Source organism: Saccoglossus kowalevskii, chromosome 5 (genome assembly GCF_978046115.1).
Source record: "Saccoglossus kowalevskii chromosome 5, keSacKowa6.1, whole genome shotgun sequence".
Classification (NCBI taxonomy): Eukaryota; Metazoa; Hemichordata; class Enteropneusta; family Harrimaniidae; genus Saccoglossus; species Saccoglossus kowalevskii.
This window is the reverse complement of record NC_140645.1, coordinates 19,083,485-19,111,219: the sequence shown is the minus strand read 5'-3', so window position 1 is coordinate 19,111,219 and position 27,735 is coordinate 19,083,485. Positions and strand designations below refer to the sequence as shown.

General features: G+C 36.1%; 1 protein-coding gene across 1 annotated transcript in view; it reads left to right on the top strand.

Moving 5' to 3' along the window:
- LOC102807574 (nephrin-like) overlaps positions 1-27,488 on the top strand; it is a 50,886-nt gene extending 23,398 nt beyond the window's left edge. The window contains exons 3-20 of the mRNA XM_085498778.1: positions 184-501; positions 1,499-1,819; positions 2,412-2,521; positions 2,943-3,123; positions 3,269-3,571; positions 4,261-4,557; positions 7,290-7,427; positions 9,444-9,611; positions 11,833-12,117; positions 12,957-13,232; positions 13,760-14,068; positions 16,479-16,766; positions 16,908-16,940; positions 17,670-17,804; positions 19,302-19,347; positions 20,060-20,259; positions 22,120-22,250; positions 23,022-27,488. Of these exons, the coding sequence (XP_085354904.1) occupies positions 184-501; positions 1,499-1,819; positions 2,412-2,521; positions 2,943-3,123; positions 3,269-3,571; positions 4,261-4,557; positions 7,290-7,427; positions 9,444-9,611; positions 11,833-12,117; positions 12,957-13,232; positions 13,760-14,068; positions 16,479-16,766; positions 16,908-16,940; positions 17,670-17,804; positions 19,302-19,347; positions 20,060-20,259; positions 22,120-22,250; positions 23,022-23,123 (3,641 nt within the window). The 3' untranslated portion in view covers positions 23,124-27,488. The remainder of the gene's footprint in view (positions 1-183; positions 502-1,498; positions 1,820-2,411; positions 2,522-2,942; positions 3,124-3,268; positions 3,572-4,260; positions 4,558-7,289; positions 7,428-9,443; positions 9,612-11,832; positions 12,118-12,956; positions 13,233-13,759; positions 14,069-16,478; positions 16,767-16,907; positions 16,941-17,669; positions 17,805-19,301; positions 19,348-20,059; positions 20,260-22,119; positions 22,251-23,021) is intronic.
- Positions 27,489-27,735: the final 247 nt, after the last annotated feature.

Here is a 27,735-nt window from a genome sequence, read left to right as displayed (position 1 = left end):
AGAGATTGGACCCCAGCTTGCCTGAAAAACTGGGTCCCTCTTCAATAATTGGAGTCTGGGAAGCAAAATATGGGGTTAACGCAATCCCTGGAATTTTATTAAATTTCAAGTTTACAAACCCTGTACATGATTTTACATGAGTTTTCTAATTACATCTACTTGATATATATTTGTATATTTCAGTTGGTGCTCAGTCACAATCATTTAGTGTGACACCAGTCTATACGTCAGTCATAGAAGGGAGAACAACGTCTTTAAATTGCTCAGTACAAAATAAAGCTGGTGATTTGCAATGGACAAAAGATGGATTCGGTCTTGGAGCCAGTCGCAGTCTACCTGCATATGAAAGATATCAGATGATTGGCAATGCACTGAATGGTGAATACTTCCTGGAAATCCAAAATGTGGACTTGTCTGATGATGCTGACTATACCTGTCAAGTCACTGCAACGTTAGGTAGTCGTAGTATCGCGTCTGCACCAGCCCATCTCAATGTGTTGCGTAAGTATTATTCAAAGCTCAAATCAACTTCTTTGCTTTGTAGTTGTTTGACAATGAACATGGTCGACTGTCAAATAGAAACGATGTTCAGAAACACCAAATGACAGTTGACTATGGTCAGAGAGGAGATTTGACTGTGATCAGAAAAGATTTGACTTTGCTCAGAGAAATAAGACATTTGAATCTTCTGTGACCATGGTTTTGCTTTCTATCACTTCACCACATATTTGCTTTTACTGTTTTGAAACATTGAGTATTACATACCAAGTAAACAAAAAGAAATTTCTAACGAATTAGACACATCAAAATATGATTCAACGATATAGTTTCAAAACGACGTCAAGAATTTTCTCATTCTCTTTACACTGGCAGATTATTCCATTATAAACTATTATGAATAATAAAATTCTACAATCACCAACTTTTATTATTTTTTTAGAAAGTCATTTGATTATATTACCCAGTTAATACATGTACACAGGCTTTATAAGGGAAAGAGTAAAACATGGTCCTCTCAAATGAAAAAAATAAATGTGTAATTTTTTTCAAAACTCAAGATAATGAGGGTATTGTAGAGAACAATACCATAAACAAAAACAATGTGTCACCAACCTGTTTAAATAATATTCATGCTACACCTAATACATGTGGAAATAAAAAGTATTCTCGTGGGAAGCGCTTCCACTTCCACTGTGAAGTATTGTGTTTATGCTAATTATAATAACTATAGGTTATATCGTTTCCTGAAAACCTTGAGATTTTTTTTTTTTGCACAGCTATAGGTGGTGAAAATAAAACCCTAAAAATAAAATATTTTCTCAGTATATAAAATGCACTTTCTATTATTTGGTATTACATGTATGTCCACACTCGTACAAGCCAAAATTCAAACCAACAGGGACTGTGCACACATGACAAAAATAAAACTGTTTCATACATTCTTAAACATTTGTTTGGAATTTTAATATGACTATTGAATATATTTGTTGTTCTTTAGTGGCACCAGATAATCCCGTTATTGTTGGGTATGACAACGGCACCGATGTGACTGTACAGCCTCCTGCAACTGTTGTGTTAGTATGTCGCAGTGAGAATGGTAAACCTGCTGCAGCACTGACGTGGCTGCAGAACGATGAAGCACTTGTTTATGAAGTTCCTGAGGAAAGCGTTGAGACCGCAGGCAAATTGGAACATGCAGTCAGTACGTTGACTTTACAACCAGAGAAAGAAGATAATGGTAAAGAATTTAAGTGTATAAGTGAACATGAAGCGTTGATGGGAGTCCAGTTATTCACTACAGTCACCCTAAGTGTACAGTGTAAGTCTTTAATATATTTTACTTTTCAATTACAAAATTAATTTCTGGTCTAATCTTTTGAAAATAGGGAACAACGTGTACCTTTGGTACCCTGTTCAGAAAGAACACTGGATTAAACACCGAATAGGGATCAACCCGTACTTTTGGTACCTTGTTCAGAAAGAACACTGGCTTAATCACCAAATCTATGGTACCTTGGTAGTTGAGGGTATTCTCAGCCACTTAAATGTACTGTAATTTCTTGTGACTTCTTGTCACTTTCCATAATCCAGGAAAATGTAAATGTATTGTGTGAAATGAAAGCAATTTACAAATAACAATTGACAGATTGTGAATATGTTTAATTGTTTTGGTTATCATCAAACATGTACTGTAGAATTCTTTATTTTCGCTTGGAATTAATTTTCGCTGTGGGAATGGTTCAGTGAAATCAAAATCCAGCGAATATACCTTTTTTCCTATATTTTACATTCAACTTATCAAAAATCAGTGAAAATAAATTCCATACAAAACGCCCAAAAAGTCTTTTCAGCGGAAATTAATTCCAGCTAAAATAAAGTATTTTACAGTATTGTGTCTTACTATTCTATAGTTGCACCAGACTTGCCAGTCATTACTGGATATACTGAAGGTACCACCATACGATCTGGAGAAGAACTTGTCTTGAATTGCATAGCTAGAGGTGGTAACCCATTAGCACAGGTGAGGAGGACATATTTTGGTTTCTGCAGATTTTTTCAAACTCATTTTGAATTGTACAACAATGCATTTTAATGGTCACCTCATGATAAGAATGAATTGCAGCATCTTAGTAAATGTTTATTTATAATGGCTCAAAAAATAATATTTAATAATTCTGGTTTTTCACACAAGAAAAAATTAATGTTGGGAAATTTTAAAATAAAGCCATGTGCTCTCTTTGTTTAAAATATGGTATGGGGGCAGTGAAGAATTGTTGCCATGTAAACCATTGTTAAAACGTCTTTTTTTCAAGTTCTGAATGTAAATTTGTTTATATAGGTTTAGGTAAATGGTTTCATTATTATCATTGATTTTTACTTCAACGGTTGCATCAGTGTCATTGATTTTTATTTCAACTCAACAATTGTTACTATATTTGCAGTTAACCTGGTGGAAGGATGACGAGTTGATAGACTTTTCATACTCGACTGACGGAAACCAAGCTGTCAATCCACTATTATTAAAAATAGGATATAGTGATAATAATGCAAAGTTTACATGTATGGCAGAAAACTTGATTACCCCGGTACCTTTAAAGACTTCCATCACACTCACTGTGCATTGTAAGTACAAATTTGATTACCTCAGTACCTTTAAAGACTTCCATCACATTCACTGTGCATTGTAAGTACCGGTAAACATTTTATTACCCCGATACTTTTTACAGTCCGGAAAATTTTAATATGTTTTGATTCTTTTTTGTTCTAGTTACTCCATCACATGTAAATATCACCGGGTACGACCATGCAGTGAAGGCAGGTGATTGGGTAACACTAACCTGTAAATCTACTAACAGTAACCCACCGTCGTTCATCACCTGGTGGACAGCAGGACGTCAAGTTAAGACGTCTGATGATGTTGTAGTGAAAGCCCCAAATGGTGGTTATATTACGTCTCAGAATTTAACGGTGGAATTGAAGGCTCAGACTGATAGTGTTCTTTATACCTGTCAAGCTACAAATGAGGAACTACTACAATCTGTATCTAATTCCGTGACCCTCAGTGTACAATGTAAGTTGTCTTTTATCAGTTCCTTGATATTGCACATTTTCACCCTGGCCCGTATCATCAAAGATGGAAAATTTCTGAAGACTTTCTGGTAACGTAATGCGGAAGTGAATTGTCGATGTCGAAGTACGATCTGTTGGAATTGATTTCCTCGAATAAACGGCATGGTTTTTTCAAAAAATTGGGAACTAGCAATTTTGATAGGTAAACGGAATATGGCATGAAATATCATATTAACTTACAGCCAATAGCTGACTAATTATGTACCTGTTTTCGGGGGCAGAATATGTCATGTTGGGTGGACCTGCACCATTGTATCATGTATTTTTATGGGCTCTGTGTGATCTGCTGTGAAATGCTGGTCGAAGAGTCGGTGAAAACAGCACAAGTCAAAAAAATAGCACAAACTCAACTTTGGGGGAATTCTGAACACCCAAAATTCATATACGTCACACATGTAAGCATTACTCTCATCACACACTGTTCAGGAGAGTCTCAACAACTATCCAAGAGTACAGTTTAGTGAGAATTTTCAATAGTTGTTTTCACCGATGCTGGTTACCAGGCAGTGAAAATGCCAAATGTTTGCTCCGAGTAATTGTGTATGTCTGAAAGACCAAAAAGCACATCAATTCTAGACTATGTGCACCAGAAACCTGCTAATTAACTCCTAATAACTATAATTTTTACAGATCCTCCTGATCAGCCTCTCATCTCTGGATACAGCGAGGGCAGTATAATCAAAGCAGGTAACTTACTACGAATGACTTGTGTATCAGTTGGTGGTAACCCGAGAGCTGATCTAGTGTGGTTAAAGAATGGTCAGATATTGGAAGATGTGGGTAACTATGCAACCAGTGGTAACATAGCAACCAATGAATTAAGTATCATCGCAGAGCAGGCAGATAATGGAGCAGAGTATGCATGTAATGCTAGTAATGCAGCAACTTATGAACCATTAATGACAAGTGTTGAGCTTAATGTATATTGTAAGTAATTCTTTCAACATCAATTTAGTCATCTTTCACACTCAAACAAAGCCTAATACACGTGCCTGATTTATAATACTGTAGATTACCTTATTTTCGCTTGGAAAAAATTTTCGCTGAATGGATGAAGCGAATGGACATCTTTTCCTATGTTTTACATTCAACTTGTCAAAAATCAGTGAAAATAAATTCCATACAAAACACTTAAAATAAAAAGTGTTTTCAGCGAGAATTAATTCCAGCTAAAATAAAATATTCAACAGTACCAGAATACTGCAAACCGCTAATTTTCACGAAAGTCAAGTTTTCATCAGTAGCAGTAAAAATTTCTATGAGGGTCACTGAGTGTCAGTGACTTCACAAAATGTTGTCTTTACGAATGCTATATAATCGGGAGTTATTTGTTTATGTAGAGGTCATGTGTAAGTAGAAGTCAAAATTAAAGGGCGGTAGTCGTCTTGCCACGCATGCGCAAAATATATAGGTCTCATATAAAGAAAGATGGCGACTTTGACTGTTGCGCAGATCAATGAGTACAAACTGAGATGTTACCAAGCTATAATTAGGTATTTTCAAGTGATTTTGGAAGGTATTAAAGGAGTCACCGGCGGTAATTAATGCAAGTCGCGCCAAAGTCAAACCTCATTACTTGTGATTTCAATTAGAAGAGCGCATTGGATTGTGGGAAAATCAATGTTTATCAACACAAATGTCGCACATGCGCAGCGTAAATGTACAAATTGTCTGTCTCTGTGGACAGGCGAATAACGATATTAAAGTGTAACTGAATTGGGACAATTGACTTTTTTTGTGTGCAAAATTTATTTATAAAAACATTATGAAAAAAAATCAAGTGAAAAATGTACATAAATTAAGTAAACGATCAATAATAATGTTCTGGATAAGGACACGCCCACGTTCAGTTTCTTGGTCGACTCAGAGCGAGGCTCCAACTAGAGTACCTAATTAGCATACAAGGGTACTTTGTGACGTCACGGGGGGAACTTGTCATCGTCTCACAATGGCCGCTATACGTATGCAGTGCTCGGAAAGCGACACGGAATCTATGTTATCGTCTGACGAGAGTTATGAAATCGAAGAGTATGATGACAATGAGAGATGTCACGATTTTGTTTCAGAGTGCCAGGGACAAATTGGCCCATACAGGTTTGAACCTGCAAGAAAAGTACGCGATGTGGGTGATCGTGTACCTTCCCAAAATGACCGTGACACAGAGTTTGAACATCGTGACCGGCTTGGTTTCCAGTTTCTGTCTTTTGTTCATCCAAATTCTAAACACATATCAGTGTGCAATTTTCAGTTTCTTGATCTTCTGAAGAAATCATGTAAAGACACAAAGTACGTGAATGGTGAATGCGTCCAGTGCTTACATTTTCCAATCGCCATTTTGTGTTTTGTTGTTGTTGTTCCACGATCGATCTAGTTATTTCGACTCTGGCATAATAACATGAATACATTCTGAACTTTTCAAGCAAATTAATATTCATATTCTACATGGAAAATATTATTCTTCTGGTTATTTACACAGTTATTCCCGAAACCCAAATAATTCATAACGAATCCAGATGGTGGATCAACAAATGATTCGGGCGTAAAATGGACACTGCAAATAACGGTATATGGAGAAGGTCCATCCCAATGTTTCCTGGTGTTCTTGACGGCTTTGGTCCACTGATGTCATAAATTCGAATCTTTTGGGAACCCATAAAGACTTACGCGATCGCCGTGTGTGTTACTACACCCGCCAACAACACAGCGTTTCCCCATGAAAACGATCGTGGTAACTCGTTGTATATGATGGTCACTCGTAAGAATTCTCGATCTTGGTAACTCGTTGTATATGTTTACGAAACGCGTGCGTATGGAAAATGATAAACAATCCTGTCTGCTAGCTAGCTCATGCTTTATGCTCCCGTTGGTGGCGCCATTTCGGTTACACTCGTAATGCCGAAAAAACTCGAAGGTGATGGGAGAGGGGGGCGTGGCGCGATTTCGGAATATCATTGACTGTTTACCCAATTTATATACCCTTTTCACTTGATTTTTTTTCATAATGTTGTTTATAAATAAATTTTGCACACAAAAAAAGTCAATTGTCCCAATTCAGTTACACTTTAAGTTTTACTAACTGACCAAATAGGGAAGTGCAAAGTTTCTAATATCCAGAAAATTGCTATCTAAATAAATTTTTAAAGCTTAGGAAATGATGATGGGGCAAAAATTAAAATGTTATTTTAAAAATTTTATGTCCTCATTTATCTTGCCAAGGACAGATTCAGTATCAAATAGGACAGGTACTTTTATTCACCAACCTGTCCAATGGACGAGAAAATTTAATTTTTATTTCAACCCTGTATAGAGGTGCTGTATATGTATATTTTATAACAATAACAGTAAACAACTTTTTATCGGCTGTGAAATACCGATTTTTGCCAACAAATTATCGCACACACGCATTTAATGTAAACAAACTGCGACAGCCAATAGGGAGGGTTTAGAGATCAACTATATTTGTTTAAAGCGAGAGGGTGGTCACCTGCGCGCATGCAGGAATTGAGCCCCAAGTGACGATAACAACACACGCTAAAACGCAAAGGCTCATGGGTAGATGCTTGTTTGTAAACAATGACACGCAATGGCCATCTGATGCATGCGTAGTTGACGACTTCCCCGCTTTAAGTAAACCACACATTTTTATTGTTCTACATCAGTCCCACCTACTGGGGTATCGCTCCGAACTGAACCAGAAACGGCAAGAGAAGGTGAAAGGGTTGTCATAGTATGCACATCATCTAGTAGTAATCCACCATCAGAAATCACATGGTTTAAGGATGGAGTCCAAGACATTGGTGAGTATATTTAAATACCTGTAAATTACTTTAAATTAATATTGTACGATCTCAGCATAACTTAACATTTAACTAGCTGGCTTGCTTTAAAAATTACCATATGGCAAAATTAATTGCTGTGTCAAATAGGTGTCAACGCTATCTAGCGTAGGTGTCAACTGGCGCACACCGCCCGGTACTCAACATTACAGTCAACCAGTGTACGCGGATTACATTGCGAAGGTTGCAAATAAAAGCAGCTTTAACTTCTATTTCCATGTAGTGCTTTTTGTTTAATATTCATTTTAGTGTTTATATCAAAAAGTTCGTTCAGTCGTATGCATAGAATCGATCTTTGCTCTTCACACTGCAAAGGAAACGTGACAGCACAATATTTAATAAATTGCCATGACCAGCTAGCACACTCTCCATAACATGTGAAATTTGTTTTTCGTTTCGGTAAAATTAGTATGAACCCGTGGTCTACGATTAAAGAATCATAGAATTATAATTGTAGTCAGTAAAAATGGGTGGTCACAGAAGGGTCACAGAATTCTTGTGTCACGCGCCGCCGGTTACAGGAAAACAATGGCAGGTTTCAAAAGTAGTCACACCTCGAAGAGGTGTTAAATTTGCCATCTTCGAAGTTGACCTTCGCAATGTAATCCGCGTACACTGGTCCCGGGACACTGGTCGACTGTAATGTTGAGTACCGGGCGGCGTGCGCCGGTTGACACCTAGGCTAGATAGCACTTTTTCTAGGTCGTACATACCTGGTTAGGATCCCAAATAATTCTGTTGCCAATAAAATCACAGTAGCGATCTGCACCAATTATATTGTCAACAATTTGTCATCGATTTTGCTCAAGCTTGGTACATACATTAGACGTTATAGCACCTTGATTTTGTTTTTCAGATCGGATTCAAAATTGCCATTTTGTTTTAATCATTATGGTTCTAATGCCACATCTCTGACATGCTTTGACTGATTATGTTCAAATTTTATATATTCATTATGCATCATGTAATAGATATATAGATATATTGGTTTGACCGTCTGATTCAAAATGGCCGAATGGAGGCCATTTTTCTGCTAAAAATCATCAAAAATCAAGCACTTCTGGCATTCCGGAACCAGATCTTGGCAGTTTATGGATGAATTTCGTTCACACTTAGTACATACATTAGACATTATTGGTTCTTGATGACGTCATCTTGTTTTTTCAGATCAGATTCAAAATAGCTGACTAGCTGCTATTTTGTTTTAATGATTGCAGTTCTAGTGCCATATCTCTGACATGCTTTGACTGATTATGTTCATATTTTATATATTCATTATGCATCATGTCATGGATATACAGATGTGATCAAAATGGCGGATGCTGGTAGTTTATGGATGAATTTCGTTCAAACTTGGTACATACATTAGACATTATTTGTTCTTGATGAACGTCAATCTGTAAAAAAAATATGTGCATCAAAAACCTATTATATGTTCAATGGATATATTAAATTTAAAGGAAATATGTCCATACACGACCAGGATTCAGTTCCGGAATAGCAGAATTACTTGATTTAGATGTATTTTTAGCACTAAAACTCATTTGGATCTTGGAACAAATGCATCTACTTATGTAAAATATGAATAAGTGTATGTGTGAAGTTTTAAAAAGGGATGCGGCCAAGATGACCCCAAAGAAATCACACATCCTGGTTCTTTTTGGAGGTATATAAAAATATATATTTAATCCACTTTACAGCACAGTTCAGATGTTTTTGTAATATTAGTCTGTTGCTATGGTAACATATTTTTTTAGCAAAACATTATTAAGCTTTCTAAAAATATATGGTGGAATTTGCCCCCTCAAATGGTACTGTTAGGCTATTTGGGGTGGTTGCCTCATGTACTACTAGTGTTAAATTTTATCAAGATATTGTTGAAGAATGCTATCCAATTTCTGTTGTACTAACTTGATTTCAGTTGTTCTAGATAGAAGTCTGTTCTTCTTGACAGTTAATGTTACTGTTCCATTGTAGGTATGGATAATGGTACAATTGAAGGCGACAATGGCGGATCTAGTTCTGTGAGTTTCTTTATACTCGAAGAAGTATCAGCGGATGACTATGGAAAACACTTTCTATGTAGAGCAACAAATCCTAAACTTGGTGAAAGTGCTAATGATGCTGTCACACTTGGTGTTCAATGTAAGAAACTTTTCAGTCTGTTCCAAATCACCGGTAGCATAGTGGCCGTCGCATCAAACTCATGCATGATGACAGTGAAGAATAAACAGCCTTAATTTGGTTCTTAAAGGGGTACCTTCCAAGCCCAGGGATTGCACCAAAGAATCATGGGACACTATTGTTTATGCTGTTTACAAAGTTAATCTATCTTTTGCTATCCGTTGTCCTTTTAATCCAGAAAGTAAATTTGTTGTGAGATTAGGCTTAACTGGGAGTGCTCCTTTAAATTAGAAATTAGTTGTTTTTGAAAGATAAACTGAGCATTAAAGAAGAATTTAACACTTTTTCGGTGATAACAGCTCATTATCAAAACAAAGTTTACCCACTCAGGCTAGCCATAATAAAAATTGTACTCTTAAATAGACATCAGAGACTATGAAAAATCTAAATTAGACTCTAATGTAGGGACAGGAAATATTGAAATGTTTGAAAAATGACGCCTAAATTAAAGATTTTATAGTACATCATTCCCAAAAGCGTGACAAATGCTACAACATCTATTGTCATTACCCCCTTCTCTATTGTATAAAACAGTTTCTACATCTCAAATTCCTTTGTAAAAGGAATAGTTAGTAATAATCTTTTTTCCCCATTGACAATTTTAAATGTACCTTGTTTATAGTAGTTTCGTTATTGATTTTGAGAGTGTATTCATAGCAGATAAATTTGTTCTCTGTCAAAATTTGCTTATTTCAACTGCTAACCTTTTCACCACAAGTTCCCTCTTTTCATCACAAAACAGTCTTGTTCATATAAAAAAAAAAGAATCCAACAGGTCTTGGAGGCTTACTTTCAATAGGTCTCACTTCCCTTATGAGACAATTTGAACAAAAATAGTCAATTTGACTTAAAGCGGAGGGGTCGTCACATGTGGGAATTGAGTCTCAAGTGACGATAGCAATGCACGATACAAACGCAAAGGCTCATGGGTAGACGATTGTTTGTAAACAATGACACGCTATGGCATGTGACGCATTCGCAGGTGACGAATCTCTCGCTTTAAATTTTTCCTGTTGGCTTCAAAATTAGGGTTCATTTCCAGAAATAGTGAAAAATATAAGGGAAAAAGAACAGAACAATTTTTGTAAGAAAGTCTGTTGGTGATTTAAAACAGCTCTCTTGAACACAGCAAGACAATTGATTAAACCAGAGGTACATTACTTGGGGTTTGTAACTACGGTGACATGATACCAAGATCCCGTCACAATCTCGCTCTCGCATAAACGTTCCAACTCAGAAAAAATGCGAATGCGCATGCCCGAGGTAACTAGGATACTGGGATGTCCAGGTGGATCAAAATAGCTGCCCACGATATGACGGATTACGAGAACTATATTTTCAGTACATTTTCGATGTATTACATTTTTCACTATGATAGTGACAAGAAAAGTTTATTTTTTTCATTACAAACCTTGAACATTGATATGCGTCATGTCAGAAGGTCGTAGCCTCAGTCTCGCTATCTACGAGAAGAGACTTGAATGGGATCTTGACATGATGTCACCATACAGTACTATGCGAGTTGCAAACCTCAAGTAATGTACCTCTGATTAAACGTATGCTATTAAAATCTCAAAGAAGATATAGATTATGATAGTGATAATTAGATTTTATGAGTCATAAGCACAAATCATAAGATCAAAAGATCGATGTCGGATAAAAAACTTATTTTCTTTTAGTTTGGGGGTGGGGGGTTTTGACCTCAAAAAGTTTCCATCCTACAAAAACGATTTTATTTTTTAATGAAGTCAAAAAAATCTTGGAGTATTTGTAGTTCTATCCAATCATGGACAGAAATAACCGAAAAGGGAAAAAAAACAGAAAAATGGTTTGGTTCGAGTGTAAATCTGTGCGTCAAATGAGGTGCATTTGTAAACTCTCTTTACACCCACCCGACAACCAACTGCTATGCAATACTACTGTCCGATTATCAATTTGTATTTAATAGTGAATGTAGTCTGACGCCATGACCAATATTTATCAATTAAGTTTCAGTGGGGAGTAGGGGGGTTTGAAAAAAAAACTAAAGGAATTAAGTTTTTTATCCGACATCGATCTTTTGACGTCGTCCCTAAGTGAGTGGAGTGATCTTCTGTTGCTACCTTGAATCATCAAATTTGTGAAAATTTCAAGCAGCGAAAATGAAACGTTTTTAAAAAGTATGTTGTTATTTCTCTCACAGATGCTCCATTATTTCATACACAAGCAAACCAGACGATAGATTCATACGAAACCATTGGTGACTTTCTACTCAATATAAGTGCTGTAGCTAACCCAACTACTATAACATACATGTGGTATAGAGATGGTAAACCAATCGATATTGACCTCAGTAAAACTTACAGCATGGCTGACAATGGCTCATTAATACTTCATAATGTTACAAGACAAGAAGCTGGAATATATACTTGTCAAGCCAGTAACGCAGAAGGCAAAAGAAATCTGTCACTTGTACTTAATGTTTTCTGTGAGTATAAAAACATTTTGTTATATTGTGTGTTTGTTGTACCCTTATATGATACTTTTAGATTTAGTTATATTGGAATTTAAAATTCTTCATAATGCAGGTGAAGTTACGTGCAGAGTTCTTCGCATATTTTTGCATTCTATTCTTGGGGTGGGGCTACCACTGTATGTTGTATTTCTATGAGCTCTGCACAGGCTGCTGTGGAACGCCATTTAAAGTGCCGGTGAAAACAGTTTACTCAACTTGGGAAAAATCCTGAGCAGTCTAACTAAGTACAGTTTTCTGTGAGTTGTCTGTCTTTGTTTTCACCGTGATAGTTGCCAGGCGATGAAAATGCCCGGTGTCCGCCCCCGAGAATACACAGTTCATCACATATTCATGTGTTCGTAGTTTTATCGAGTATTCTCGTGAGTATACTCATATTCCAGCGTCTGAGAAATTACGATTGAACAATATCCCGTTGGATTCGCCCGCGACCAAGACGGGCGAGTCTTTTTTATTTATAAAAATTAATTAATTAATATCTCTCTTTCTCGTTTCCACGCGCATCATTTTGAACTATGTGCCTCAAACGTTTTTTTCTTCTAAAGCATTCCAAAATGCGCTTGTACTAGCACTTGTCTCAAATTTCCCCATTTTAGCTCAGTATTCAAAAAAAAAAAAAAAAAAAACGCCTCGCCATCTGATTTTAAATTTTCAATGAAACAAGAAACAGTTTTTTTTTCCTGGCCTTATTGCGGTATGTACTTTATTTATTTTTTTATATTTATTTATTTGTTTTTCATTCTTCTACAGTGGATTGTTATAATTCAATTTGTTATACATATTGCTATTCACAGTTGCACCAGTCATCCAGATTTCAGATGAACTGATAGTAAGTATAGGTCACACAAGTCCATTAGTATGTGAGGCTGCTGCCAATCCTAAGTTGGATGACTTCATACACTGGGCCAGGGAAGGTTATGTATCATCCATGTATCAGCAACATTATCAAGATGGCAAAAGTACTTTAATATTAACTAATATTACAAAGGCTCACGCTGGTCCTTATATATGCAATGCAGATAATGGTATTGAACCGAAAGCATCAAAAGTTGTCCAAGTCATCGTCCAATGTAAGTCTGTGTCAGTCACAAAGTTGGTTAAAAGACGTTGTTGAATCTATGCATTTCCCTGAGAAGCGCATACAAACTAAAAATCACATTTGTTTTATGCTTATGTCTAAAGCGAGAGGGTATTGAGTCCCAAGCGACGATAACAACACACGCTAAAAACACAAAGGCTCATGGGTAGCCACTTGTTTGTAAACAATGACACGCTATGGCCATCTGACGCATGCGCAGATGACACTCCTTGCTTTAAGTGTCAAAGAGTGACTGTTTATTTACCTGTGAAGACTAAGCTTAAGATTTCTTGTAATTGGCTGAGGCTGCCAAGCCCACATCAGCCTTAAACTTGATTGGTTCTGGTGGAAGGCCACCAATTGACCTTTGGGAAGGCAGGCAGTGGATTAATTTCCTTGTATTCAAAAAATGTTATTAATTAGCATGGCCTTAGAAATTGTTGATCACTAAACACAAGTTTTACCGTTTTTTGTGTCTGATAGACTTTACAATATGCCATCATCATCACTGTATTTCAGATGCACCAAGTATCGACAAATCACCTTCTCGAGTGAAAGTAGCATCAACTGCTGGCAAGACCACTTATCTGATATGTGCTGCTGAGGGCGCTCCACAAGTACACTTCAGATGGAAGAAAGACTCTAAGGAGTTCAACAGTACTAAACCCAGACACAAAGTGGAATTGTACCATAAAACATACTCTGTGTTTTATGAGAGTAGATTGACCATTACTGAAGTAGACGACAAAACAGATTTTGGTCAGTATGTATGTGAAGCCTATAATGACCTTGGAACTGATGTGGTGAAAATAATGCTGGAAAGGACAGGTGAGAAAATATCTCAACTTATGAGCATGGGAATATGATTAGTATATTGGTTATAGAAAAGCAGAACTTGTATGTAAATAGTCGCAGAGATCTCGTTACAAGTGAGCGTGCAGCGAGACTTTTCTTCTCTAAAATAGCATTTTATTTTCTTCTAACATCGCCGGCAAAAAAGTAACCGTGGTATTTGATGGCCGACCTTGAAAAATAGTGTTCAATCAATTAAATGCAATGGTCTTGACCATGATCAGAGACACCAAATGACAGTTGAATCTCCCCTGACCATGGTTGCATTGCATGGATTCGCATCCTCTGCTCCCCTGATCAATGTAACCATGAGCCAATGATCGATACAGTACTTATTATGCTCAATCTTCTCCTTGCTTCCACTTTTCCAATGCTCATTTTCCACTCACCATCAAGTGGTCATTAAAAAAGTGGGAGATTGAGCAAGATGAGTGCTGTATTTGAGGAGCAAAAAAGTTGTGGCTCTCTCACTCTCAGCAAAAATCAGCATCTCCTTTCAGTGTATTGAATATTGTATATATATTTGATTCAGCAGTGATCATTGAACTTCTAGAGAGACCCATTTGGTGTTTTACAGTACGAGATGCACCAGAGGTCTGTTAGACTTTGTTGAGCTGTGTAAAAAATTGCATCAGTCAGTGTGTGAAAATAATATATTTTGTTGCCACACATTTCTCAACACATTAATGATGTTACTGATGTGTTCACGCAAAATGATGTAGTCACAAAATGAATTCAGTACTATGACAGAACCCCACGATAATAACTTCCATACGCAACGAAAGCCACGGGGAGGGTGTGGGGTTCTGTTATTATTACATATGTTCCATACTTGATTATTTTGTATTAAAGAAAGAACGTGCAAACCAGGATGGAATTTAGGTCGGGGAACACCATTGCCCATTAATATGTTCCAATATAAGTGTTACGCCCTAGCAGCGCGTGTCAGTGTAGAACGCGTGTCACTGTTTGTTTGAAATTAAAATAATCAGACGTCTAATCTGAGTCACTGTCCAAATAAATAACTCATTGATGTTTAGTTGGGACCACGGCAGAACCAGAACTTGAACTGGACGACTATGATACACAGTTTATGTTGAAGTTAAAAGTTCCGCCACAGAATTGTGCATTGGCAAACATGCTGTGCAACTGCAGTACTCCACTGACGGGATGACTTTCGACGACAGCGGTTGTCGCTGAGTTGCACGCTACAACTTCATGTGTGATGTTGCTTGCTGGTCGTGGATTGACTGAGTCTTGATTACCGGTTAAAATGTTGCTCTTTTGGCGTTGGTATTTTTTATTTGGAACTGAGTAACGCCGCAACGTCGCCAGCAGAAACCTGGTATCTCAATGCTGATGGTTGCGGCTGCATAGTAATCGCTGATTTTACTGCTGGTGGATCTTCTGAGAGCCCTTCAAGGTTTATAAAACTCAGTTTCCAGGTGATCAACATACATTAAGTTCTCCCAATCGTAGTATTCCATGTGATGTACACCTGACATGCCAAAAATGTTGTTGAACGATTTGAACTGGATAAAAATAGCAGACGAAAATGTGTTTACAAAATAAAAATAGTTCGGTAGCCAATGAAAATACCATGTTCATTTGCATATCGGCCGTGAAAATACCGAAAACATTGCATGGGTGATATGCAAATTAGTTTGGGCCAAAATAAGTGACTGCCTAAAAGTACCATTACCGTTGTTCAAATTTCATTTCACTCGGCAAGTATATTCATGTACCCCAAGGGAAAAATATCGTACTTCTAAATATTGTTTATTTCGAAAAACTGTACTCCTGAAAGGACTACTTTGTTTGCTCTCAGACCTCATTTGCATATGGGTTGTGGAAATACCGATTTTGATTTCAGGGACGAATTAAAATAAACTGCAGTACATATGTAATATTAAAAAATGTGAAATATTTTTGCACATGAAAAATAAAAGGCAAAAACATGCATGGTTACAATTTCTTTTGTTCTGTTGGTGTATATACAATGTACTTGCTTTTTTCACATTGTGGATGGTAATAAAAAACCTTTTCGCACAATACTTTTTTATATACAACAGCTTTTCAAAACTGAAGTAAACGATTTCTCATGGATCTATATTGTAACACTAAATCACCGCTGCTGTTGGTATCATTGATACCTGACTTTCCAGTGTCTCAAATACTGTAATATGATTCACCCCATGTATATTCTTATACATAATAAGTTTGTAACTGTCAACTTTTCTTTTTCATCAGCTGATAGCTTTGCAATGCAATGGCCAATCACTGCTGCTGACTTTCCAGTGTCTCACATACTGTAATGTAATTCACCCCATATATAGGAAATATATGAAATATATTGTAACTGTCAACTTTTCTCTTTTCCGGACAGGTGTTCCCAGTGCTCCAGGTGACCTGCGAGTAGTCACCAAAGCAGATACATCCGTCGTATTAACATGGGTACCTGGATTCAATGGTGGTCTGTTGCAATCATTTCATATCAGATTTAACGAACGAGGTGCAAAGACTTATTCCTATGTTGATGTATTCCCACCTAATGCAACTAAATTCAATGTTGTTAGTCTACGTCCGGATACTATGTATGATTTCAATATTCGCTCTTCCAATTCTCATGGCTATGGACCCTATAGCACCAGTCTGCTCACGGTCACCACAATGAGTAAGTTTTTGTCTTTTTGTTTTTGTCAGCTTCCTATTGTATTCAACAAATAGCATGCCAAACTGCGGGTCTTGAAATAGACCTTCAATTCATAATGCAAAACCTTAATATACATCTGTGACTAAATTTGTTTTTTTATAGAGGGACCCGAAACGCCAGTACGCAGACCACAAGGTATGTTGAATATTTTGATCCAATTTGAACTCATGGTTTGACACCTGTGTGTCCATCTGTCCACACTTAGACATTGCTGGACTGATCTTGTTCAAACTTATCACCCACATCTTACACCTTAGGATACATACATGTAAAAATGCACTGGTAACATCAATCTTAGTGCTAAAAAACAATCATTTCGGCCATATACCAGACCCACGTCTCTGCCATGCATGGATGTACATTGTTCAAGCTTGGTACATGTATTAAACGTAATGGGACTTTGATGTACATCATTCAGATTGCAGTCATCAAACTAATAGTAGGGGTCTCTGACACATCGAAATATACATAGAAGATCACGATGCGATTGCTAGCTCTTCAATATACTTTATTCAATCTTATACATTTCTATATACTAGTAATAAATGGCATGTGTTTATACAGTAGGAAATTCTGAACACAGTCAATGGTGTGTCTGGCGCATTTCATTTTTAGCCGAACGGCGCACCCTCGTAAAAATGGTTTGAACTAAACTTTTCGAATCGTGTAACAATCTTGAGACATTGCCAATGTTGATGTTTTGGTTTTCGGAACAATATGGCGATGACAGTAAGCAAAGTATCAGGAAATTCCTGTCCCATCAATCCATGATGTCACATTCCGGAACTCTGCCATTTACAACAACTTGATCACACACCAATGTGGGAATTGATTAATTTATATTTTATTGTAATTTATTTTTAGTGCTACGTGTTGGTGAAGTCCCGATCTATGTGATAGGTATAGTTGTCTTCGTAGTTGCTCTGTGTCTGTTACTTAATCTGTTCTTGGTTATTTGCCTGATAAAGAAAAAACGCCGGAAATTAGCACTTAAAGCCAGTAAGTTTTTCTCTTTTCATTCATAATGTTGCTGAAATAAAGATAGTACTTTTTTGTTTCTTAGTGTTTTGCAACTACTGTAAATGCCTGAAATATTCATTAGTTTTTAATGTTACCATTATCACTAATAAGTAAAGTTTGCTAAATTAAATTCACAATAAATTAAATTCACAGAAACATGTGAAATAAGAATAGAACTCGTAGTTTCTCTGCTAAGTTTAAGGACTGGAAACCCAGTGAAATTGCTCAAAGCACCAAAATCGTGAAGTTAAGTGAAAATAAGTGATTTTACAGTATGTGGTGCATGATAGCATAAATTGCATTTAGGTCTGGAAAAGTCTTGGAAATCATTTGGCTCTTGGTGCTATGGACCCTGATTTTAATAGTTCCCACTGTATATATTAACAATCATTTTACAGGAATGCATCCAGACAGATCCTCTATTTTCTCAGTAATAGACTATTTGCCATCCTTTTTACAATTCCTTATTATGCGTAGAACCACAGGACAACCAAAGGTCATAGCGCTTGGTTGACACCAAAGCGTGGGATTCAACAAATGCTATAGTTTTTTTGGCGCTATTTCCACACATAAATTTGATGATGGTCAATTTTACTGAATTAGGTTTATCTCAATGCCATACTCCTTTCTGAAAGGCATTTCAATTTTAAACTATAAAATAAGTAATTCAAGTCCAAAATCAAATCATTCAACTTTTGCAGCAGACATTATGTCTGCCTTTTTCACGCATTTCAAGGAGATCCCGCAGTTAATGGAATATCACCTATTGTTTACAGAATGTAATTTAAAGCGAGATGGTCGTCACCGCAGGAATTGAGTCCCAAGCAACGATAAAAACATGCTAAAAACACAGAGGCTCATGTTTGTAAACAATGACGCATGTGCAGGTGACGACTCCCTCGCTTTAATCTAAAAGTCCGGCCTAAATTCATACTCTGCCATTAATTTCTTCTTACTGTAAAATACTTTATTTCAGCTAGAATTTAATTTCGCTGAAAAGACTTTTTGGGCATTTTGTATGGAAATTATTTGCACTGATTTTTGACAAGTTTAATGTAAAATATAAAAAAAACAAGTATATTCACTGGATTTTATTTTCACTGAATCATTCCTATAGCAAAAATTAATTCCAAGCGAATATAAAGTATTTTACAGTATCCATCAAAAATCTTAACATTTTATGGTGTACCGGGCATGTATTATTCAGCGGATAATACTTTATATATTTGCGATGTGGGAATGCAGTTTTAAAGTTGTTGTTTTTGTTGAAACATTGTTACATATCTTGAACCAAAAATTATAACTTGAACCAAAAAAACAAATAAAGTTACAGCAATCATGATTGTAAGCATTCCTGGTCAAAAGCTATTAAAGTTATTGTTCTAACTGTTATGAGAGTATTCTGTCTTCAATAGCATTGTCTGTTGTCTGCCTTAATTTCAATAAAAATAAAACTTTCAACTTTTGAACTTCTAGGTCAAGAACAACAACAACACAGAGAGAATATTGAGCTTTATAAAACGTGAGTACAATGCACAGAGTTGTGAAAATCTGCCAAATAATAGACCATTTTCCGTTCACTGCGAGAATCACGCGTTATGCGTGAAATCGAACGTAAAAACAGGACAAACAAAGGTCATAGCGTCGTAGTGGCGTCAAACATCGCGTGGGATTCGACAAACGCGAAAGTATTTCGGGGACATTTCCATGCTTAATAATGTGCTGTACACATTTGATGATAGCCAATTTCGATTAAGTGAGGGTATTCGGAAGCAATATTCCTCTGTCGAAGATCGGCCGGTCAATGTAAGCTGCGAAATAAAGAAATTCTAGTTCAAAATCAAATCGTTTGATTTTTGCGGCAGACGTTCGACGCGCGTCTTTCATGCATCTCGCGAGATCTCGCAATTGTTCGGAAAATCACCTATTAGACAATCGAATTTTTAGAGGGGTCAAAAAGTGTATTTTTTCATGATATTTTTACATTATGCTGATATTTTTAATGAAATATTCATGTAAGTGGTTGGTTATTTTTATTGCGAATGAAATTCAAAAAATTGTATGTGATCGTAACATTGCAAACTATTGGAAATGCTGCAACTTTTTAAAATTCATTTGTACATTTACAGTCTTGCATATTTTACTAATCACAAATCGATTGAGAAATACCATTTCAGATAACAAATTTAGGAAAACTCTGATATAATACTAACTTTATTCATAATTCCTCGCAGTCCATCCAACAACTATGCTGAGTCACCAACTATAGCAGATCGCTATGGTAACTATGATGACATTGAGTCTTACGAAGGTGAATATGACCCTGACTCTAGGGGATACATGCCACGTGGTCCAGAGAACGAGAGCGGGTTCTATAATGAAGGGTACCATCCCCGTGTAGGTCCACCATCATTTGACAGCTGGGAAGATTATGGTATGTTACTTTGTATTCTAATTATCTTTTTAAATTATTATTTTATTTCCATTTCTCTAAAGAAATATACCCCACTAACCTGGGGAAACAGGTTACAATGCATATAAAAAAAAAAGTTACAAGCGTGACTTTAATCGCCTCAATAAAATAAAATATTATACCTAACTCATACTAACAAATTATATCTAATCTGAAAAGCTGTGTATACAAGTCTTGCAAGAATTTGGATGATATCATGGTTATCCTGAGTAAAAATAAATATAAGTTTACTGATAGGTGAAAGGAGTTCAAATTGTGGTTCAATGCAGTTAATTCGATCAAAAAGTGGTTTTCGAATATGGTTATATGCTGGACAAACTACCAGAAAATGAGTCTCATCTTCAACAGCATCTGTACATATTTGGCAGGATCTATTTTCCACTATAGTTCCATAATATCTACCGGTCTCAATGTGTAACTTCTAATTAGAGCACCGAAGTTTAGTTAAAGCTTGTCTGTGCAGGGGAACACAAACGATATTCAAATAATTCTCATAAAAAATTTCTATATGTTCAATTTGTTATTGCCTTGATACATTTTATTGGCGGCCATATTGGTGCCTCGTCAAAAGTTCTCTATACAATTGCAAAGAGTTTGTATGTTGAATTTAGTGGTGTTGTTTCACTTGAAATAGATGAGTTCCAAGTTATAGCACCGTCAGTCTGTTTCCGTGCAAGAACACGGAAGTGGATTTCTAGCTCATGCAAACCTTTATGCAGCCCCCCCCCCCCTATTAATCATTAATCCTTTTATTTCAGGCCAAAAAAGTCTCATATTAAATACATTACAAACACCAACACTAATACAACGTCTAAAATTAGTTTAAATTTGACACAAGTACGAATTAAAGCATCATCTATGGTGACGTTTATACACCAGAGCACCAAGTTACTATGGTAACGACAGAACTCAAAACTTGTTTTAATACTGTCTGTTTGTTAGCTAATCCATGTAGTAATTTTTCTCCCACTCACCCAACACTGCAAGGATACAAGTATAAAATATGGGTCTTTTAGACAATATTCAAGAAATTTACTGAAATTAATTTAACTATGCTCAGACTGCAAATTCCTAAATCTGTTAAATTCACTTTACACCAGACTTGTTCTAGCTTCCATTGATCTCTTTGAGATTTTTCTCATCTTTGTAGACTCAATACACATAGGTACCTCAGGTAAACATCTCTCAGATTTGTTATTTCGCGATGATATCTTCAGTTCTCCAATTTTGATGAATATTTGTCATTTTTGGTAAAAAGTATTATTTTTCACTTTTTGTTAAAAACTGCAAGTCTGATTGCTTTGATATTATACATATGGGCACCTCAGCCAAGAGGCTGCTTGTCTAATAACAATATTCGCTAAAATTTCGTTGTTTTTTTTTTAAATTTTTATTGAAGCAAACCATGAACAAGTGTAAGCTGACCACTAGACATGTAGTTTTAAATTCTACGAGGCTGACTGGAAAGTTACTTATGGGTGTACAGACGAACAGTTATTTCAAACACTGCATGTACATTTACTGTACTGCATCGCAATTTTCGAACCATTGAATCCTTCACATCGTAGTCTCAATACCCCCATAAAAAGCTTTAGCTAGTACCGTAAAATCTGTATTAGAAGCCGCATCCTTAATAGAAGTCGCACCTATTCTTATTGAAAAATTAAAAACAGAAATTCATGATTTCTCATATGTGTAGATGCTCTAATAGAAGCCGCATCCCCGTTGTTGTATTGTACCATTTCAATAGAAGCCGCGGTTTCTAATACAGATTTTACAGTACTTCACATCATCTGAGAGTTGATACTTTTGTAATTACAGGCCCACCAGGACAAGGTCCGTTACCCCCTGTACCTGAAGACAGATATGAAGGAGAAAGTATGCAGGAACCGATGAGTGATGAGGAAGAATATGCTGCTGTATTGAGGAGAAAACAAGCTGAGATGACGAGGGTACGTACTGTTATGTAAAAAAAAAAGCAGAAATTACACACACTGAACTGCACAAAGACACAAATGAGTGAAACACTTGGGTTACAAAAACATATACTTAGTCTTTAACTTATCAAAATCACACTAATATCTAGCACTGAAATTAACAATGAATAAACAATACAGGAGTGAATTTCTGGTTTGTGTTATGCAACAACAGGGTCCATAGCGTTGACAAAATCCTTTGAAAGTCTTTGGATTTCTTGAGGTCTGGAATGTTTTTGAGTTGTCTTTAAATTACAGGAAAAATAAATAAATCTTAAAAATAAATCAAATGCTGTGAAATCCCCTTACTTAGATAAACCTCATATTACATGTTAGTATTATACATCTATCACTGTATCGTCATTGTATTAAAAAATGAGTTACAGCGCGTCTTACTTTGCTAAAGTATCTGCTTTACTACCTTTATAGAAATGTGAATCAAAGATAAGGAATGCTTAATGTGATATTTCGAATGTAGCAGGCACATTTCAAAATGAAACTCATAGCTAGAAAATTACTCTAATAATCCCCCACCTTTCCCACTCCTGTGCTTCACACACCAAGCAGTTGGATCGGAAAGGCATATAAGATTATTATGGCACTACAAAGTAGGCACAATAACTGTGCAGTTGCATCAACTTCTGCTGTACCTAAATGTACTTCGTACACACTTTTCCTTCAAGTAAGGAATTGAAAATTATCATTCCATTTATAGATACTCATTTTTCAAATGTTTTTATTTTACAGCCCAGAGCTGCCACACCAAGCAGCCTACCGAGCAGTAGTATATATTCTTCACTCCCAAGGGATGTACTGGGTGATAGAAACGTAGACCCTCAGTTTGTGTGAACACACTGATTATATTCATGTATCAGACCGCTCAGTTTGTGTGAACACGGTGCTTGTATTCCTGTACCAGATCGCCCAGTATACCAGGGTAATTAAAATACCCAAAACGATGGCACGGTTACCAGTACCATGTATCCTACACTCAACTAATAGCTAAAATATGATAAATGCTTAAAAGTGGTCAACAAAGTCAACAGAATGGAGCTGTTCATATTACTAATTGTCCATCATTGTCAACTTTGCATTTTCAACTTCTTCATAAAAAACTGTCATCTGTATGGGTGTCATACTGGCTACTAATGTACCTCAGATGGTTCTCAGTCAGATTTGTTCTTTTTGTGTATTATATATAGGAATTTTTCTGTCATTTTTAGTATAAAAATTGTTTACTTCATGAAAATGACTAGCCCAATTACTTAAATATTTTATGTATACATGTAGACGTCTTTGGTGTAACTCAGATTGATTTGATTCATTCCTCCATCAAATTAATTCCTTTTGTTTCAATATCTTCAATTTTCTCATTTTAGTGAATATTTTGAAAACGGCCCGACTGATTGATGTGGTATTCCTTTCTCATTATTCATTTCAAACAGTGGAGTTTACAGACTGCTAGTATTTAATTTACCAATTTGTATTTGCCTCAACACACACACACACACACACACACACACACACACAAGCGTTTAGGAAATGAAACAACATTTTAACATAAGAAGACTTTATTATTTGACCCACCTGACTTTGTGTCTTCAGGCTCATTCTTTGTGTGCTGCACAACAATAATGATCATATGCTTGTGTGTATACCTAAATTAAGCACCCAATGTTAAACATTTTCCAGGATTTTGAAGTTCTCAACATAAACGTTTCATGTCGTGATGTGATAAATACTTAGTGGACTAGCTACAAACTAGAATAAACAAGATGGTGGAATCGATGACTTACTTTGACACAAGTATTGCGGCACATTGTAGCTTGGAAATATGTATAAAACAAAAATGATGGATAGTACACCCGCTAAAATGATTCTTAGAGCTTATATGACGCAAGACTAGAGTTGGGTCATATTTACTACAAATACAAGTTTGCTTTGCGTATATATTTAGTTTTTTCGTAGTTCTTACCTTTTCATTAAAAAAGGATGCAAGGAAGTTGAATGGTTCATTGACCTCACTGCATTATTAGCAGTATTCTATTTCAGATGAATTGATAAAAGTTTTCTTGTAAAAAAAAAAATTTGATTTTTTTGTCATCTATTCTTGATATAATTATGAAGTTTAGTTTAAGTAGACATTTATAAATAAAACAGTAACATTTTATAAATAAGATAAAAATTATTTTTAAAAAATTGTCTTTACCAGTTTTGTAAGTGGAAATTATGACTTTCAGACCGAAGTAATCCCAGGTTATTCAAAACAACAAGAGGTCAACCCGAAATTTTTTTTTAACAGTATGATTTGTAAAATTACTAAATATTATCTGTGTTGCTTAGACACGCATCACTGTACCATTTATTTCTATGGGCTCTGTCTGCACAAACTGCTGTGGAACGCCGGCCGAAGAGCTGGTGAAAATAGCTAAAGCCAAGAAAACAGCACAAACTCAACTTTGAAGTAATCCAGAGAAACCAAATTTATACATGTTGCACATGCAGCGGTAATCTTGTTACGCAGTTCAGGAGAATCTCAACAATTATCCCAAAACAGTGTTCTTGGAGATTTTTACCATTGCTTTCACTGGTTAATACTTAATATGAAAAGTTGAATATCTAGAGAATGAAAAGTGGTATAAAAACTGTTAATTGCATTAATTTGTGAAGCTATTTCATCTGAGAGCATTATGTTGTTTGCCCTTTAAAAATAAAAGTGCGTCCTTCGATGTTGAAGCAAAAAAACTATTGTCTGCCATATTGACTCTGTATTCTGCAGATTTTTCACAGAATAGAGGGCAGAGCACACAATTTTCTAAACAAATTTTTGAAATTGCACTAATAAAATCTAAAATAGTTGTATACAACCAATCAATTGTACAGTTTTCAGTTTTTAAAGAACTATTTTTTGTCATGTAATCGCACAATTACATCACCTTAAATTTCCATTTATAAAAAAAGTCTGTTTACATTAATTTTGTTAATATTTTATATACATGCTACATACATTATGTTCATGTTGTGGGATCTTAGCACATGCAGAATATTTTTAATCTTTCATGATTGCCACCAAGGGAATGATTTCAGTTCATGCCAAGCATTCAGACAGCCAATCTTGTGCAATCAGTTTACAATCCTGACTTCCTATTGGGACTGATTTTTTTTCAGCATGTGCTGACTCTGTCTCAACTGTTCACATACACATTTCGGCACATGCCAAGATCTTTAACATGAGCACCACTATATATAGCATGTTTGTATTATTCAGAATAAATAGGACTTTGTACGATTTGACACTAATAGAGCACTAGACTGGCAAAGTCGGGACTTTTTTTTTGAAAAAAATATAATTGATTGTCAATTTCGCCTTTTTAATGTGATCGCGAAAACTAGCGTGACTGCTAAAGAAATCCCGACTGGACGCATCTGCAGGCGACCCCCTGTGTTGGAGTGAAAACCGGAGCGGAATCACTACGGTGATTATGCTAATTAAAAGATGTTGACTAGCATTGACAGTGCAGCTGTATACGTCATCTCTTATCTATGTTAATGTACATGACCTTTCACTTCTGAGGTCCTGGCGATTTTGAAAGACTACTTATATACATTGGACATTTAAATCGACTTGTTTTCAGTAAACATGGATGAAAGTATCGCCGTTACACTTAAACAAGTTAAAGTATCCATCTCTGCGATCAAATCGAATCAACCTTTAAAAGGTCATGTTTACTTTCACACACCCACTCATGAATAATCAATGACATCATGAATATTAATATCAGTCAAATGCCCGCTGATGCGTCCAGTCGGGATTTCTTTAGCGGTCAGGTTAGTTTTCCTGATCACACTAAAAGGACTAAAAAACAATTAATTATTTCTTTTTGTAAAACAAAAAAGAAGTCCTGACTTTGCCAGTCTAATAGAGCACATCAGTTAGCACCACGCTGTGTTTAATACTGTAAACTGCTTTGATTCACGAGACAAATTCTTGTCAAATTAGTAAAAAGATCATACAACAGTGTTGGCAACTTTCATGAAATTCGTCTTCAGGACTGCCATATGGTCATCAAATCACAAATCACAAATTCCTAGCACCCACTCGGCGCTGAGAAAAACCAAAGTGATTAAGAGGACAAATGGTTTGTGACATGAAGGAAAATCTTGGGGTTATGGGGCTTCCCCTGATCTAGATTTCTCTCTCTGTCATTAGCTGAATCGCAGATTAATGCCAACAGTTCAAAATACATGTAGTCATTTTGACTGACCGGAGTCTATAGTGAATTGAACATAGTGAACACAAAATGTTAACACGCATTGCACAGCTGTGGTTTTTTCCATAATGCCTTCTAGGATTGATGTTAAATGGAAATAAAACAGATTATTTGCAATATTCATGTATGTAGGGCTATAATCAATGTGACATTTCACTAATGCCTGGGTACAATGCAAGTAATATTAATTGCAGGCAACAATTGAGCGTAAATTTCAATAGACCATTTTCCGTTCACTGCGAGAATCGCGCATTATGCGTGAAATCGAACGTAAAAACAGGACAAACAAAGTCATAGCGTCGTAATCGCGGCAAACATCGCGTGAAATTCGACAAACGCGAAAGTATTTCGGGGACATTTCCATGCTTAATAATGTGCTGTCCACATTTGATGATAGGCAATTTCGATTAAGTAAGGGTATTCGGAAGCAATATTCCTCTGTCGAAGATCGGCCGGTCGATGTGAGCTACGAAATAAAGAAATTCTAGTTCAAAATCAAATCGTTCGATTTTTGCGGCAGACGTTCTTTCATGCATCTCGCGAGATCTCGCAATTGTACGGAAAATCACCTATTGGTCGTTTGAAGTGTTAACATGAGCAATGGTAGTACCTGAATATTGCAAGATTTGAAAAAATTTCTTGCATGTACTTTTTAATCTTTTCACCACCAGACATTCTCCCAAATTTGTCTGCACTTTTTTTCTAATTATCGGTATTTTCAATATTTCTGGAAATGAACTCTAATTTTTGAGCCAACAGACACAGTTTTAGTAAGGTTTTCAGTTTTTACTCCAAAAATGTGTTTTTTGTTCCAATCTTCTGAAAAAAAGTGCAGACTATAAACAGGACTATTTTGTGCATTTGTGATCAAAAGAGGGAACTGGTGGTGAAAAATTACAATTAACAAATAGACAAGTTGGTAATAAAAATATTTTTTTTTTTACTTTTACTGTTGCAGCAGTGTTTTGTTCCCCCCCCCCCCCAAGTAATTTTATAGTGTTCAAAATGACAATAGTAGCAAGCTATTTGAGTATTGCCCCAAATACATTTCCCCCCCCCCCCCCCGAATTCTTTCCAAAATGGATTTCCATTTTAGCATTTTCCTGTGTGTTGAATGTTGATCCAAAACTGAAGACGTGGCAACATGTAATCTATGCACTTTCTGGATCACACTCTGGGTTTTTCCATAA